The sequence below is a fragment of the Mastigoproctus giganteus genome, chromosome 13, assembly GCF_048544385.1.
Source record: "Mastigoproctus giganteus isolate SK-2022 chromosome 13, ASM4854438v1, whole genome shotgun sequence".
Classification (NCBI taxonomy): Eukaryota; Metazoa; Arthropoda; class Arachnida; order Uropygi; family Thelyphonidae; genus Mastigoproctus; species Mastigoproctus giganteus.
In genome coordinates, this window is record NC_143587.1 from 164,304,759 (window position 1) to 164,323,627 (window position 18,869).

The 18,869-nt window shown below is 38.7% G+C and overlaps 1 protein-coding gene across 4 annotated transcripts in view; it reads right to left on the reverse strand.

Moving 5' to 3' along the window:
• The window catches only part of LOC150076573 (ELAV-like protein 2), an 83,209-nt gene extending 73,124 nt beyond the window's left edge, over positions 1-10,085 (reverse strand). For 2 of the 4 annotated variants that reach the window (XM_090387490.1, XM_090387488.1), the window contains exon 1: positions 10,018-10,083. Coding sequence is in view for 1 of the 4 variants with exons in the window: in XM_090387486.1 (XP_090243612.1) it covers positions 10,018-10,043 (26 nt within the window). In the remaining 3 variants the exon portion in view is untranslated. Of the gene's footprint in view, positions 1-10,017 lie in introns of all 4 variants that reach the window. The other 2 variants (XM_090387486.1, XM_090387487.1) reach the window with 2 other exon arrangements.
• Between the last annotated feature and the right edge of the window lie 8,784 nt (positions 10,086-18,869).

Genomic DNA, 18,869 nt, shown 5'->3' on the forward strand with positions numbered 1-18,869 from the left:
GCCCGGTCAGAAGAAATTTCCAAATAACCTGAAGCAGCAAAATATTGTTGCTACATTTTCTTAACGCCTTTAAAAATTCTTCCACTCAGATTTCTCTAACGGCAGAAATAAATGAATTAACAATAAGATTCTCAAATAGGGATTACCCGCTAACCTATATAAATAAAATTAAAACATTAGCACGTGAAAAAATAAATAACAACCTCACAAAAAACATTGCATAAAATTCCGACAAGGCCAAAATACATTTCACTACCATTCCATATGTCGCGTATTGGTACAATAAACTTAACCAAATATGCAGGGGAACCGACATGAAAGTTGCAGCAAAACCGATGAATAAATTATACACATTCTTCAGAAATCGACCTTCAAACACTACATTCCAATCACAGCATGCCATGCAAAAATTGCGACGCCATTTATGTAGGATCTACCATGGGAGTGGCACAGCTTTGAGCAAAACAACACGAAGCTTCGGTTTGGGCAGGTCGTTCAAATGCATTGGAACTTTTGTTTCACGCAATAAATGAACAACATTCTCTCAGCTTTAATGAAACAAAAATAATAAATATTCAACACAACTACCACAAATTACTTATCGCGTTTGCCAACTGTTTTTTGTAACTGGTTATCCAGTTTTCTCTGATTGCTCACTGAGGGTGATGGTAGATGGCTCTCTGTCTTCTAACTTCTCCACTAATGTTGGTGTGCCACAAGGTTAGGTTTTCCCCCCACTCTTTTCCTCTTGTATATTAATGACCTTCTTCCATCGATGGGAAATCCTATCCATAGTTTTGCTGATGATAGCACATTGCATTCCATTTTTTCCATTTTGAGAAATCTTGCCCTGCTCAATCAGCTTCAACTTCTCGAAAATCTGCTACCAATTCCTTAAATGCCGATCTTCAGGTAATTCTCCAGTGGGACAAAAACAACTTAGTTGATTTCAATCCTTCTAAAACTGTCTAGCCTTAAATCTCGCAAAAAGGATCCTTCTGCTCCTATGCTTATCTTTGGGGACACTTCGATTTTTAGGCAAAATGATATATCTCTTTTGGGTATTACCCTGCCTTCTAATCTCTCTTGGCACAAGCACATTACAATATTGCTTCCTCTGCATCTAAAAAACTTGGTTTTCTCTTTCACTCTCGGCATTACTTTTCTTCCAAACGGCTGCTCACTCTGTATAAATCGCAAATCCGTCCTACCATGGAATATTGTTCCCACATCTGTGGTGGTGCCCCCAAAACCTTTCTCAGGCTTCTTGATTCCATTCAGAAGAGGGCAGTTAGGCTAATTAATGATTCACCTCTAACAGTCTCTCCACTCGCTGACTCATAGACATACTGTTTCTGCTGCATGCCTCTTCTACAGATATTTCCATGGGCACTGTTCTTCCAAATTGGCTTCTATAATTCCTGCTCTCTCTTTCAAAACAGTCCGAATACGTGCTGCCACCAGCCAACATCCATTTACTGTCCAACTTTTCATCTTCCTCATTTATTAATTCAACTGCCGTTTTCTGGAACAACCTTCCTTCATACATATTTCCTGAAAATTAGTCTACAGAAGTTCAAGTCCAATGTCAACAAATATCTTATTTCGTCTTCTCAACCTCGAACCCAAGCACAATACCAAGTACTATAGGTTCTAATACCTCTCGTGTTTGGAATTTACATTAAAAAAAAAAAAAAAAAAAAGATTAATAAATACAGAAAACAATAGGTCCAACACTGAAGCAGGCAGGGAGAGGACTCCACTGATAACATTAGCCCAAAAAGTGCAGTGCCCATTGATAACCACTCTGTCTTTTCTCACTCGACCATTCCTTTATATCTACTCTTCCACAGTAATAACTTGCCTCTAATGCCACATTACTACATTTGTACAGAAAATTTTTATGTGGGAGAGCATCGAAAGAAAGCTTTTCTGAATCCAAATTATATGTCAAATTATTTTTTGTATCCAGTACCTGTTACTACAGCATAGTATCCAATCAGGTTGGTCGCACAAGGCTGCCCTTAACAAATCCATGCTGTTACTGCCATATAATTGCATTCCTGGATTCAGGGGTGTTCCTAGGATATGTGGTGCCTGGGTGCCAATTGAAATCCAATGCCCTCTTCAAAATTTCCTTCATATGTATACGTAAGTTTCACGTTTTCAGGTGCCCCTTGAACGTTGGTGTCTGGTGCGGTGCTCTGCATTTCTCTTTCACTTTCCTCTCAGTTATCACAAAATAATTTAGCTCCCTGTAATTTGATATACTTGGCATCCCCATCCCTAAAAATTCCTAATTGCAAACATAGATGCAAAATATTTATTTAGTTTTTCTGCAATCTTCCATGAGGTCACCCATTTACGTCTAAACTTCAAACAGCATCACTTAGTTAACAGCTTCTAAGATTACTTTCCTAAATGCTTCCCATTTAGAATTTGTATCATGAGTATCTCAGAAAATTGAAGAACATTGTAAGGCAACAGGCAGCCATCCAACAGAACCCTAACACACAACTTACAAAAACCACAAAGCATTTATCCACTTCATTATTTGTGTTATACCCTGGGCTGAGAGTGTGTAGTTATTTATCCTTTAACATTTATTACAAAGATATATTAAGTTATTTTTTGGAACGTAAGTAGTTTAATTCTAAATCTACTGAGGAGACCCACATAAAAAAAGGGTCAGAATGTGTGGTATCATTATATTTAAACATTTATATGTCAATTGTTATCCCAGTTTAACAAACCGTTTTAAAACAATATAGTGACATTTTTACAAGCTAACAGCTAATTACAAACTTCTGTACAAACTTTTATTAATTTTATCAATTCATGGGTTAACAGTTGTCTTTCCTTTCTGCGAGGAATAAGGTTATAGTAAGCTGAATCAAATTTTTCCATATTTTTCTCACCACATAATTAACAAGGACATTGACTTTATAGTTCAACTTTTTTTATTTCTTGCTATGGTTGACACTAAATTACATGTAACGACATGTAATTTTTATCCTGTAAATGTTGAATATTGAAATATGCCTTCAATTTAACTGCAACATTAGTTAACTTCTGCCACTGCTAATAACAGGCAGCAAAGTTACTCTTTTTCCACAAAATCAACAGCCTAATAAAGAGTCGCTCATAAATATCAAAAATTCATGTTCATTTCCCAAATTCTTACCATGATAATACTTTGCTTTTACTAATACTGACTTGTCAATCTTACTGATACTCAGTCCTACTAATGTAATGGGTTGTGACAACATACACAGGAACAAATATCACTGATATATCTGTAATAATCCACATCGTCCTAAGTTAAGTCCAAACACACTACAGATTCCAGAGAAACCACACTGTACCTTAAGTACTTATTCCAGTGTCGCATTATAAAAAATATTTTTTCCATTTTCAGAAGCCCAATAAATATGAAACATTTCAATTATGGAATTTCTGTGCTAGCAAAACTGTTCTTTAAAACTGATTAATTGGTCTAAATATATAATAAATATATAATTATAATTGTCTTTTTTGTTGTTATTAGATATCTATATAAAATCAATTCATTTACAAATTGTTCGCCTTTTTTGAATTTATATTTTATCATTTTTGAAATTATGTGAAGCATTTTTGATATCATCACTGTAATAAGAGAATATGAGAAAACAAAACAGGAAACAAAAGGAAGTATTTTTTAAATTTAAATACTAACAGTAAACAATCAGTTCACAAAAACCACATTACTGACAATAATCACAGTTTAATAATACCAAAAATCACAGATTAAAATTTGCAAAAAAAAATCATGCAATTATAATCAAACATTTAAGTATTATAATAATGTTATTCATCTTTGTTTTTTCTCTGCATAAGTATCAATCACATTATTTATTAATTTTTCTAATAACTCAATTTGGGCCTTCTATGCATATCTTCATGCAATCTTGCAATAGTAAAATAAAAATTACTATTTTTTGCAGGGGGAGGTAGATTTTATTCCACCAGAGGTGAAACTCATACCCAATCACCCCCCAATTCAATACTGTGTGATAGCTAAAGAATTAAATCAAGTGGTTATGTATAGTTTTTAGAGGGAAAAAAAAGAAAATTGGATATTTTTTCTCCAGATTTTTTTCCAGGATTCGTAGTGATTATGGTACTTTGATTTTTGGATTAATTTAAATAAAAAAAAAAGGTAATCATTCAAAATGTTTAACAAATATTGCATACAATCAATTCTTTTTTTTAAATAAAAACCCCAAACGCAAGGTATTGGAACCCATGTTACTTAGTACTGTGCACGGGTTGAAACGTGACATTCTTTTCCCATTTTAATCTTGGTCTACTGGTAATAGATGACCTTCAGTTCATTCTTGTGACAGTAGAACAAGTGAGAATAAGATTTCTTTCTATCAGGAATAGTGGTGGAATTGTACTGATTTACAACTGTAAACTAGATGTACAAAAACTGCCCTCATGCTAACAGAACAAACCACAATCTATATCAGAGTATAAAGCTTATGTGGGTCTAATTAAATTATCAAGCAATTTTATTTTATCATAAATAAAAGAAATGATCTATATCAGTTACATTACATTTTATTTTTATTATTGTACTAAGGATGTGATATTCCAGTTTGATGTTACTCCGCACTAGTGCTTATGGAATGTAATGGATGCAACGAACTGGGCACCAAACCCTAAAAAGGAGGTTCCCTCAATTCGGGCAAGAACTTGCTTGTCATTCTCCCCAAATTAATTCTTACAATGGGATCCCCTAAACTATAAAATCATCCCTGCATCATTTTGCAAATACAAAATGAACCAAACAAAATTTATTAGTCAACTATGAAAACGTAAACAATAGCATTTCCAAAAAAATAAAACATTCAGCAGATTATGACCTCCAATAAATTTTGTAATTATACATCAGGGACTCCAACTTCAAACCACTGAGGAACCAACCACACTGTACCTTTAGTGTTTACTCCAGTGCCAAATTATAAAAAATATTTTTTCCAATTGAGCAGTGGCAAATGATGCAAGAAAGCTTATATAACATCAGCCATACAAAAAAAAAAAAAAAAAAACTATTCACCCTTCCATGCCCTCCAAGAATTTGTCCAGTTCCTTAAATTTACTCAAACCTCCCACTTCCAAACAACAACAAATGGCAGTTTGTTCCAACAATCAACCATCTGCTGGATGAAGGTAAACTTCCACACATTTATCCTGCAACCATCCTTCCTCAACCTGAATTTATACCTCCTCATGCATGTATTCTCAGGAAGAGATAGAATGCCATCAACATTTAGCTTACTCAAACCATTCAAGGCCTTAAACACCTCAATCAGATCTCCCTGCAAGTGCCTAGACTCCAGACACTGCAATTTGCAAAACTTATTTCTTTTTGGTAAGAGCTGCCTTTTGCTTCCTTCATTAAAGTGAGGGCTCGAAACCTGTATACAGTACTCAAGATGCAGACTAACTATAGCCTCACAAAAGGATATACAGAAACTCCTATCAGAAGTTTCTGTATATCACTGATAAAACCCCATGAACTGGCCTGTGTACACTGCTCAAAGAATTTCATAACTGACTACACAATTATCCCCCCCCTCAGGTCTTTTTCATTTTCCTCTAACCTGAGTGGTATCACACAATTGATAAGTTACTCTGGGATTACTGCTACCCACATGTAGTACCTTTCACTTGTCAATTTTAAACTATAACACTGACAAGACCATTTCTCAGCCCATTGACCCATTTTCCTATATCTTGTTGCAGTAGCTCATCAGGGTGGTTAATGATTACTGTCATTAAACAAACAACATCATTTGCAAGCAGACTTTAAGCCTGATACACCTTCATCAATATCATTAAATACCGAAAACAACAATGGGCCCAGCACTGAACCCTAGGGTACTTCACTAATAACATTAGTCCAAGAAGAAGTGTCCACTGAAAACGACTCTGTTGTAATTGCACTCAACCATGACTTTATCCATAGGGGTAACCTACCCTTAATGTCACACTTTGCACAGCAGTCTTTTATAGCCTTCCTGAAATCCGAGTATACATCAAAATTATGTTTTGCATTCAGTTCCTTGGTCAATGCATCATATAGTATCCAATCAGATTGGTTAAACAAGACTGCCCCTTAACAAATCCAATGCTGTGACTGCAGTATAGCTGTATTCCTGTCTAGTTGTTCCTGCATTGCTCCCTTTTCTCTGGGATAGACATTAAGCTAAAAGGTCTGTAATTACTCATGTCACCCTTTGACCTCCCCCCCCTTGTGAATTGAGGATATATCTGCAGAATGCTCTGTGAATCTAGTCGGCATGGCTCTGTGTGGAGGTGCACTGTCCTGCTGGAAGAGTCCACTGCCTGTAGGTGCATGATGACCATGAATCTTTAGTCCACAGGGACCTCAACTTAATCCAAAGATGCTCTCATAATGATGGCTAAGGGCTTGCTTACCTCCTTTGCTGTCTCCCTTAATATAATTGGATAGATCCCATCCATCCCCAAGGTGCCTTATTTTTTTATTTTTTTTTTTATGTTTAACTTTGGCAATTTCTCTTCCACTTTTTTCCTCAGTTATCACAAAATTGTTTATCATATTGCCAGTAGTTTATCAAAATACCTACTTGTCAGCAACCTGACAAGTAGGTATTTTGATCCAAAAGTCTGACTCACACACTAGTCAGACTTTTGTGGATTTATTGGATGATTGTTTTCTGCAGCAGCATGTTCGAGAGGCAACCAGAGAGAGTAATACTCTTGATCTGGTTATCAGCAGTGATCATTCGTGTATATAAGAATTTGCAGATAAAGGAACCACTAGGTGGCAGTGATCACAGTGTACTGATGTGGGATTTACTTAAAGATATAATTACCATCAGAGGTAAAGGAAAGGGTTTTTGCTTCCGTAAAGGTGAGTACAGTGGTCTCAGACAGTTTTTAAATTCTGTACAGTGGGATCAACTAACAATGTTACCAACAGTTAATCGTGGATGCTACTAAAAGTTTCATACCTATTAAGAAATATTGTTCAAGGTTTGGCCCTAAATGGTTATCAAATTTGGGCCTAAATGGAAATAATGAGACTCGTGAGAGAGAAGAAAAATGCATGGGATGCATATAAATTATCAAGCGATCCAGAAGCCTATGGCAGATATAAGTTAATCTGTAATCAGGTCACAAAGGAGGTTCGGCAGGCGAAGGCAGATTACGAGAAATCCTTGGCAAAAGATGCTAAGAAAAACAGCAAAGATTTCTTTACTTATATAAACTCTAAAAGGAAGGGGATGAATCTGATTGGTCCACTTGACGTCGATGGTTCGACTGTTGATGATCCTGCTCAGATAGCAAACAAACTGAATGAGTATTTTGCATCTACATTCACACGTGAGGAATTATTAAGGTTTGAAAATGGCAGAAGGTTATCAAATTGTAGCAGGGTGCTTAATGATCTTGTAATAACTGAGAGCAAAGTGGAAGAGAAATTGTTGAAGTTAAACGTAAGAAAAGCACCTGGGGTGGATGGGATCTATCCAGTTATATTAAAGGAGGCGGCAAGGCAACTAAGCAAACCCTTAGCCATAATTATGAGAGCATCGTTGGACTCAGGGGAGGTTCCCACGGACTGGAGATATGCAAATGTATCCCCAATTCACAAAGGGGGGGATCGAAGGGTGACACGAGTAATTACAGACCAGTTAGTTTAACTTCTGTTCCGGGTAAATAATGGAATCGCTGGTTAAAGATGCATTGCAGGATCATCTAGACAAACTGCAGCAATAATTCAGACACAGCATGGGTTTGTTAAGGGAAAGTCTTGTCTGACAAATATGATAGGATATTATGATGTGGTTACAAAGGAACTGGATGCAAAAAACAATTTTGATATCATATATTTGGATTTCAGGAAAGCTTTTGACACTGTTGCACATGGAAGACTATTGTACAAATTGGAGCAGAATGGTATTAAGGGTAAGTTGCTACAATGGATAAAAGGATGGTTAAGTGCGAGAAGACAGAGGGTGGTAATCAATGGGTGCTGCTCTTCTTGGACTAATGTTATTAGTGGAGTCCCACAGGGTTCGGTGTTAGGTCCACTGTTGTTTTGTATATTTATCAATGATATTGATGAAGGTATATCAGGCTTAATGTCGAAGTTTGCAGATGATACAAAGGTTGGCAGGGTTGTTAATGACAGTAATGGCAGTCTGCTACTGCAACAGGATCTAGATAATTTGGGCAGATGGGCTAAGAAGTGGCAACTGAAGTTTAACCTTGACAAATGCAAAGTACTGCATATGGGTAGAAATAACCCCAGAGAAACGTACCAACTGTGTGGTACTACACTTAAGGTGGTAGAAAATGAAAAAGACCTGGGAGTAATTGTGCAGTCAGATATGAAGTTCTCTGAGCAATGCAGACAGGCTGCCAGGGCAGGTCATGGGGTTTTGTCAATGATATATAGGAATTTTGCTAGCAGGGAAAAGGAGGTGATTATCCCTCTGTATAAGGCAATGGTCAGGCCACGCCTTGAGTACCGCGTACAGGTCTGGAGACCTCATTTTAGGAAGGATGTAGATTTACTTGAGCGGGTACAGAGAAGGGCAACAAGATTGGTGAGGAATGAAGGGATCCTCTTACCAAGAGAGGCTTAAGTTCTGCAAATTGCAGTGGCTGGAGACTAGGCACCTGCACAGTGATCTGATTGAGGTATATAAGGCCTTGAATGGATTGAGCACGCTGAATTCTGATGGGATCCTTCCATTTGTTCAGATTATGAACCTAAGGGGACAAAAATTCAAATTAAGAAAAGACAGATGTAGAATAGATGTGCGGAAATTTGCCTTTAGCCAGCGGGTGGTTAATTGCTGGAACAAACTTCCATCTGTCGTTGTGGAAGTTGATAGGTTGAATAAATTTAAGGAGGAACTGGACAGGCATTTGGAGGGAATGGTGTGATTTTTTTTTTTTTTTTTGGCTGATGCTGCATAAGCTCATACATTTGCTTTCTTGCATCACATGCCACTACTACTACTGAGTAGGGTTACAAAAAGTTAAACCCACTGACATCAATGGCCCAATGTTATTCAATCCCTTTATTCTACTGCTAACATAAGCATAAAAGTCCTTGTTGCTGTTCTTTGCCAGACTTCTCTTAATCTGCCTTAGCTTGCCTAACTTTCTTTGTGATTTATATATATCATAGGGTTTTAACTGATTAGTATAAGCACCAATTAGTATTAGCAACAAAAAAAAAAAAAAAAGAATTAGATTCATAAGTTTCAAAATTATTTAAATTTATTACATTGTAATGTTACATACAAAACTCAGAAAAAGTTATTCAGTAGATGCCTTGCGGAATGGAACAAAAATTTAAAAGCAATATTTATTAATCCACAAAGATTCGTTATCATTTTAAACGAAGGGGGGGGGGGGTTGGATATTCTCACATGTTGCAATTCCACAGCAGACAGTTGGACAGTCCTGTTATAATACATTTATCTTCATTTTAACCTAAATTTAAACTCATTGATAACGCGCCTGTCTATTATATTGTAATTACTTCGCAATAATTATTATATAAACAAACAACACAAAATACTTTTTTTTTGGAAACAGTTCAATTTTTAAACGCTAACAAGCTACCAACATCAGAAATGTTTAAGAAAGATTACACCTTCGATCATTATGTATCACCTTTTCACATTCACTCTAAATAATTTCAAAATGAATGCAATCTTTCCATGTGACCAGATTTACGATATTCAATACACCTCGAACACAAAGTGGTTTCGGAAGGTTGCAAATGGCAGAAACAAGTTGGAACCGACTTCAACAAAGCATTATCAATTTAACTGAAACAGACATCACAACTATTTCTAAATTTGGTAGCTGGCAGAATAAAAAGGAGCACGATAAAATGCGTTGAAAATCAGAGTCCAATAATTTCAAAACTTTATATTCTCTACAAATATGAAGCAAACTTACCACAAATTTTGGAAACCATTGATCATTTCAAAATTCTTTCAACACGCAATAACAATCCTCGTTCCCAGTAACGAAGGAAAATAGTAAATTAAAAATAAATAGCACTGAGAGTGAGTGGTAAACCCAATAATTTAATGATTAAAATCCGTTTATTGCTCTAAATTCACCAATGACTAATACAAAAATCATAAAAATTATATATTATAAAAATAAAAATTATTAATATATATATATATAAAAATTTACTTACAATAAATAAAAGTACCTAAATTATTACGCTTATTGGTAGCACAGCTGGTATAATCACCATCCTCCCCAAGCCAGGTGAAAATAGACCAAAGTTGGAATCCCGTCAATAACGCACCGTATTTCTTTTTCACAACATGACTGAGTTAGTCGATCTCAGGAGATTAGAGGCTTGGTTTCTTTCCAAGAAACTGAGGAAATTTTCGTACAGTATACAGCAAATCGATGACAGAACACGTGAAATTTACAGGCATACTATATACAGCGCGATATGGCTTAAAGTTGCTGATGCTTAGTCGCATTAAATTTTACTTCTTGATATTATTAGTAGTACTGGTGGAGTGCCAAATGATGCTGGAAAGCAAGATTAAAAAACATCAGCTAAAAACAATAATAATAAACTGTCCCCTTCAACGTTCCATCGCTGTAATAATACGTCTAATTTTTCCTTACATTTATTCAAACTACCCACTCCACAACAACAGATAGCAGTTTGTTCCAAGAATCAATTACTTTTCCGTTAAAAGTAAACTTTTTAAATCTATAGTTCAGCCTTCCTTTTTCAATTTAAGTTTAAGTTTATGTCTCTTTGTGTGTCTGCGCTCATGTGTATGTGTGTGTGTGTGTGTTGCGTAAGTGCATGTGCGCAAATGATTAAGAATAACATCATTAACTTTACGCGATCCATTTAAAGCAGTAGACACTTTAATCAGGCTTCTCGCAAGTGTCCGGTTTTCAAGTGCCACAATCTGCAAAACCTAACACATTTCTAACCAGACTAAACTCGTTCTCCTCTCCGCAGCCATTCAATTTTAAAATAAGGTTTCCAGGCCTTTAATTCAGTACTCAAGGTGTGGCTGACCAAAGTTTATACAACAGAATAATTACCACCTACATGTTGACAAAGTCTCTGTGTATTATTAACACACTCCCATGAGCTGTTAGAGCAGCAGTCTACACTGCACAGGTTAAGTTGGACTGTACATACACCCCCTCCTTCAGTTTCTGTCGTTCTCCACGAACTTGAGCATGGATCAACTTATTGGGCACCAACTTGAGAGTGATTCAACTTAATCGGTATGTTTATTGTGGGTTTATGTTCCACGTTAAGAGGTGAAATCTTTCCACCCAGACTGTCTTAAGAAGACTCAATTCAAGTGGAACGATGCAAGGGAGCCATTACTTTGTATTCCATTAACCCCAAACCACCACAGACCTTGTAGAATCTGGTGCCACAAAAACGTGATTTGTGAAAAATGAGCTACAGTTCTAGCATTAGCATCAGTTGAGGCATTTGATTCAAGAAAGCTAGGTTATACATCACCCAAAAAAAAAAAAAAAAAAACTTCAAATGTTTGTATAGTTCAGCCTTAAATTTATTTAAGCTATCAACTTCCACAAAAACAGATGGAAGTCTGTTACCGCAATCAACAACTCGTTGACTAAACGCAAACTTACTCACATCTATTCTACAAATACCTTTCCTCAATTTCAATCTATGCCGCCTCAGGCCCTTAATGTCAGCAAGCGAAAGTATCCCATCAGCATTGAGCCTGCTCAAACCACTCAAAGCGTTATATACCTCAATCAGACCACCTTGCAGGTGCGTAGTCTCCAGATGCTGCAACTTGCAGCATATAAGCCTTTCTTCATAAGCACGCCCCTTTGTTACTCTCCCCAATCTTGTTGCTTTTCCCTTTACTCGTTCTAGCAATTTTACATCCTTCCTAAAATGAGACCTGCAGACCTGTATACCAAAATCAACGTGTGACCTGACCATTACCTTATAAACAGAGATAATCACCTCATTGTCTCTTTTAGCAAAATTCTTATATATCAGTGACAAAACTCCGTGACCTGCTCTGGCCACCCAACTGCACTACCCATATCTAACTGCACAATTACCCCCAGGACTTTTTCATTCTCCACCTCCCTGAGTGTACATTTGGTACGTTTCTTTTGGGTTACTGCTACCCATACGCAGTACTTTGTCAATAATAAAATTCAGCTGTCGCTTCTCAGCCCATCTGCCTAACTTTTCTAGATCCTGTTGCAGTAGCATACTGTGTGTCATTAAGTACCCTGCCAAACTTTGTATCCTCTGCAAACTTGGACATTAAGCCTGATATACTTTCATCGATTTAATATTATAAATACAAAAAACAACATTGGGCCAGCATCGAACACTGTGGGACTCCGCTAATAACATTAGTCCATATAGAGCAGTGTCCATTTATTACACTTCCTGCCGTCTCCCACTCAGCCATCTCTTTATCCATTGCAGTAACTTGTACATAATGCCATACTGCTCGAATTGCTACAGCAGTCTTCCATATGCAACAGTATCAAAAGCTTTCCTGAAGTCTAAGTATATGATATCAAAATAATTTTTAGCATCCAGTTCCTTTGTGAGCACATCGTAGTATCCAATCAAATTAGTCACACAAGACTTCCCCCTTAAAAAAACCCATGCTGTGTCTGAACTATTGCTGCTGTCTTGTCTAGGTGATCCTGTATCACCTCTTTAATCAGTGACTCCATTATGTTCCTCGGAACAGAAGTTAAACTAACAGGTCTATAATTATTTGTGCACCCATTGAACCCCCTTTGTGAATTGGGGATACATTTGCACATTTCCAATTCACAGGAACTCCCCTGACTCTAAGGATGCTCTTATAATTATGGCTAAGGATTTGCTTACTTTCCTTGTTGCCTCCTTCATTATAACTGAACAGATTCCATGTGCCCTAGGGCGCCTTTTTTATGTTTAACTTCAACAATTTCTCCTCCACTTTGCTCTCAGTTATCACAAAATTCCTTAGCTCCATGTCAAAGTTTGATAAACATCTGGCATTCCCCTCATTGAAGATCTCCTCATGTGTGAATACAAAATACTCATTCAATTTATCAGCTACTTGAGCAGGATAATCAAAAGTCGAACCACATATGTGAAGTGGACCAATCAGATTCATTACCTTCCTTCTAGAGTTTACATAAGTAAAGAACTCTTTGGTATTTTTCTTTGTATTCTTTGCCAAAGATTTCTCGTAATCTGTTTTCGCCTGCCTAACCTCCTTTGTAACTTGATTACAGACTAGCTTATATGTGTCGTAGGCTTCTGTTCGCCTGATAATTTATATGCATCCCATGCATTTTTATTCTCTGCCATGAGCCTCATTAATTCATCCGACATCCAACTGGGACTGAACCTTGAACACTATTTCTTAGTTAGTGTGAATGAAAATAATACTAATAAACTCGCGACTTTTTTCAACATTTATCGGTACTTAGCATTAGCATTAGCATTAGCATTAGTAGAGGCATTTGATGCAAGAAAGCAAGCTTATGCAGCATCAGCCAAAAAAAAAAAAAAAAACCCACTTCCACTTCACCCCTCTGTTCGTTCAAAATACCTGTCCAGCTGAGCCTTAAACTTATTTAGGCTATCAACCTCCACCACAAGGGATGGAAGTCTGTTCCACCAACCAACCACCCGCTGGCTAAAGGCAAATTTCCGCACGTCTATCCTACTTCTGTCTTTCCTCAATTTGAATTTATGCCCTCTCAGGTGATTTTTCTGAGCTAGAGGAAGAATCCCATCAGCATTGAGCATGCTTAAAACATTCAAGGCTTTATACACCTCTATCAGATCACCTCGCTGGTGCCTAGTCTCCAGACACTGTAATTTGCAAAACTTAAGCCTTTCTTCGTAAGAGCACCCCTTTGTTCCATTCACTAATCTTGTTGCCCTTCTCTGTACTCGTTCCAGCAGCTCTACATACTTCTTGAAATGAGGCCTCCAGACCTGTATACAGTACTCTAGGTGTGGTCTGACCATTGCCTTATACAAGGGAATAATCACCTCCTTATCCCTGCTGGAAAAATTCCTGTATATCATTGACAATACTCCATGAGCTACTCTTGCAGCCCGTCTGCACTGCTCAGAGAACTTCATATCTGCCTGCACAACCACCCCCAAGTCCCTTTCATTCTCTACCACTGTCCGTGTAGTACCACAGAGTTGATACGTTGCTCTGGGGTTGCTGTTTCCCATATGTAGTACTTTACATTTGTCAATGTTAAACTTCATTTGCCACCTCTCAGCCCATCTGCTCAACCTTTCCAGATCCTGTTGCAGCAGCATAGTGTCAGTAGTGTCCTTGGCAACCCTGCCAACCTTTGTGTCATCTGCAAACTTGGACATTAGGCTTGATATAACATCATCAATATCATTTATAAATACAGAAAACAATAATGGACCCAACACTGAGCCCTGAGGGATTCCACTATTAACATTAGTCCACGATGAGCAGTGTCCATTGATTACCACTCTCTGTCTTCTCCCCCTCAACCACCCCTTTATCCATAGCAGCAATTTGCCTCCAATGTCACACTGCTCCAATTTGTGTAACAGTCTTCCATGTGCAACAGTATCAAAAGCCTTTCTAAGATCCAAGTATATAATATCAAAGTTATTCCCTGCATCCAGTTCTTTTGTGACTGCATCATAGTATCCAATCAAGTTGGTCAGGCAAGACTTCCCCTTAACAAAACCATGCTGTGTCTGAGTTATAACTGAAGTCTTGTCTAAATGATCCTGCAGTGCTTCTTTAACCAGTGCCTCCATTAATTTTCCTGGAACAGAAGTTAAGCTCACAGGTCTATAATTACTTGTGTCAGCCTTTGATCCTCCTTTGTGAATTGGGGTCACATTTGCACATTTCCAGTCTATGGGTACCTCCCCTGAGTCCAAGGAAGCTCTCATAATTATGGCTAAGGGTTTGCTTACTTCCTTTGCTGCCTCCTTTAATATAACTGGATAGATCCCATCCAACCCGGGTGCCTTTCTTGTGTTTATCTTCAACAGTTTCTCCGCCACTTTACTCCCAGTTATTTCAAGATTCTGTAGCTTACTGCTAGAGTTGAATACACCTCTGGCATTCCCCTCGCTGAATAACTCCTCATGTGTGAATGTCGATGCAAAATATTCATTTAGTTTTTTAGCTACCTGAGCAGGATCATCAACAGTTGACCCATCAATATCAAGTGGACCAATCTGATTCATCCCCTTCCTTCTAGAGTTTACATAAGTAAAGAACTCTTTGCTGTTTTTCTTTGCATCCCTTGCCAAGGATTTCTCGTAATCTGCCTTCGCCTGCCTAATCTCCTCTGTAACTTGGTTACAGATCAACTTGTATCTATCATAGGCTTCTGTGTCATGTTTTAATTTGTATGTATCCCATGCATGTTTCTTCTCTGCCATATGCCTCATCAGTTCATCTGACATCCATTTTGGCCTAAACCTTGAACAATATTTCTTAGTTGGTATGTAAAGCCTAGTAGCTTCCAAGATAAGTTCTTTGAATGCTTCCCATTTTGAATTTGCTGTTTGTAACATCATCAGTTGGTCCCACTGTACAGAACCTAAATACTGTCTCAGTCCATCGTAGTCGCCTTTACGGAAGCAATAACCCTTCCCTTTACCCCTAATGGTAGTTACCTCTTTGAGTAAATCCCACTTCAGCACACTGTGATCACTGCCACCTAGTGGTTCATTTATCTGCAGATTCTTAATGCATGAAGAATCACTGCTGATATTCAAATCAAGAGTATTACTCCTTCTAGTTGCCTCCTGAACATTCTGATGTAGAAAACAATCATCCAATAAATCCACAAAAGCCCTAGTGTGTGTGAGTAACCAGTCCCCAAATTCCAGTCAATATCTGGGAAATTAAAATCTCCCATTATAAGACTCTCTGATTTACTGGCGCACTCTATTTCCCTGTACAGTTCCTTATTATACTCATCAGAGTCATTAGGCCTATAGCACACTCCTACTCTCAATTTTGATCTCCCAATGCTTATGTCACACCAAACTGACTCAACACTGCACTGTCCGGCGATGTCGACTGGCTTCACTTCCTTGGTTTTTATGTGTTTCTTAACTAATAGCATAACCCCTCCCCCCCCTTACTTGTTGAGTAAATCTGCAGATCTCATACTCTTAAGGTCATTAGTGCCAACGTGTACAACAATATCTCCTTTTGTGCACTTAAAAGATGATAATGCCCAATATCGTAACAACTTTTTCCCCTGGCAGACATACCCTGGTCCTGTTCCACCTATTCTTTTTGCATACTCTATTCCCCATCTTCCTGACAATAGAGTCACCGACATTAACTAGACTGGAGCCGACCGGGCTAGCCGAGGGGGTAAAGTACCTGCCCGGCAACCCAAAGGTCGCGGGTTCGATTCTCGCCTCGGGCTTGGATCAAAGTACTGCAAAAACCTTGGGAGGTGCAATATGGCCACAGAAGCCGATGCGCCAACAACTACCAAATCCAAAAAAAAAAAAAAAAAAAAAAAAAAAATTAACTAGACATCACTAGAACTATTATCGGTGACTCTGTTGTCACCGTCAATAATTCTGTTCTCTGATGAGACCCGTTTTAGCCTACAAACAGATTCTAGACGTTATTCCATCCGGAGACGACGAGGATAGATGTGCTATCCCTTCAACGTCAGAGAAAGAGAAACGACAGAGGCAATGTTCTCATATAGGACAGAATGATGATCAAAACCGCACCCCAAACGCCAGGACTTACTACCAAACAAGAACCGATTATGGCTCCACACCCAAAAGGATTCAATGCAACTATGATCAAAATCTTCCAAGTAAACGCACAGCGGGCACGAGCTGCGCCTGACCAGATTCGGCTAAAAGCGGATGAAGATAACTCGAATCTCATGATACTTCAGGAACCATATACCCACATTCGCCGGATCAGGGGGTACCCATTAAGATAAAAAATAATTCAGTCGGACGATAACACCCCATGGGCTGCCATTGTAGTTCGAAATCCAAACCACATGGCAACCAAGATTGCCCAACTCTGTAGAGCCTGGGCAGTGTGTGCCCACATTATCAGTCCCATTGGAAACTTCTATGCGATCTCCATGTACTGCATATCGGGGGAGGACATTGATTCAGCCATCAGATACCTACAATCTGTCCTGCAAATACTGCCAAATTAGAAGATCGTCGTGGGGGCACATGTCAACTGTCGCTCCTCAGCTTGGCACAGATCCACACCAGATGGACGAGGAACAAGAAATGGTCAGCGGCTGGAAGAGTTCCTTTCCAACTCTCCATTTGCAATACTCAGCCGTCCAAATAACCTCCCAACATTTTGTAACACCCTGTGTGAGGCAACGATTGACATTTCGGTCTTGACCAGATCCTTCTCTAGCAACATTACAGATTGGATGGTCCAAGTTTCGTGCACCACATCGGATCACCGAGTCATCACATACCAACTAAAGAGAAACCATGCCCGACAGTGCCTACCCAAACAGATAATACACAGATATGCAATCTAGAAAGCGATTGGGAGCTCTTCAAGGCTCTGCTGACGGAGGATGTAGCATCGGATTACTGTTCTCAAAGGGACTTAGATGAGCTCCAGCAGGAAGTCACAAAGATTTTCACAAATGTGGCTGACAAAGCAATGAGGGAAAAAGAATCCAATGCCTGGGGCAATCCCTTGGTGGTGTCAGGACTTGGCCCGTCTACGACAAGAAACAATTTCAAAACATAAGGCTTTCCAACGAGCACGGCGTTCCTGGCCTGCCCATGAGGTCGAGGCCATAAGAAACCTATACCAAGAGGCCCACAACAGATACACGGCAAAGATAAGAGAATGCAAAAAACGCTCTTGGAAACACTAGTGTCCACTACTGGAAATGACAACCCCTGGGGTGGTGTACAAATTCACCACCAATAAGCTCCCCAGGTGAGAACTGGTCGTCACCACCAAGATCCCCACAAGGAACCATGACTACTTTATGGGAGCAGACAGTTTGCAACATTCTAGACGTCACCTTCCAGCAGCCACAGAGGAGCAATTGCAACTCTGCCTTGGTAACAACCACGAAATCCAGAACCTGGAACCTCCCTTTAACTTGGAAGAGCTACACACTGCAGCAGCACTCATTAAAAACAAAAAATGCCCAGGGACAGATCTTCTGGAGCCGGAAATAATAAAAAAAAAACCATTGAATTCTACCCGGAGATGATTCTTAATCTCTTCAACCGCTGTCTACTAGCTGGAATTTTTCCCAATGACTGGAAAGTTTCAAACTTAAAACGAATTCCAAAGAATCCCAACAAACCCCCTGACCTACCACAATCATACAGGCCAATCGTTTTGCTTCCTGTTATAAGTAAGCTTTTTGAAAGACTCCTATACCAAAGAATCCTCCAGCACTATGAGAATGCTAACCTTGCAGCTATAAACCAATTTCGTTTTAAACCTGGACTTTCTGCTGTGGACGCCCTTCACAACCTGCTCACATCAGCTGCCAACTGTGAAAAAAAAGTATTTTTTGCTGATTTCTGTCGACTTCGCCGGACGTTCGACACCCTCAGGTGGCTAAGCATCCTCGGCAGGCTGCGTAGAGCCACCTTACCAAGGAACCTATATGAAACTATCAAAACATACCTCTCAAACAGGAAAGTAGTGGTTAACGCACCATACCAGAGTATTTCTAGAACAGTTCACTGGGGCTGTCCGCAGGGCTCAGTGTTGGGTCCCCTGCTCTGGAAC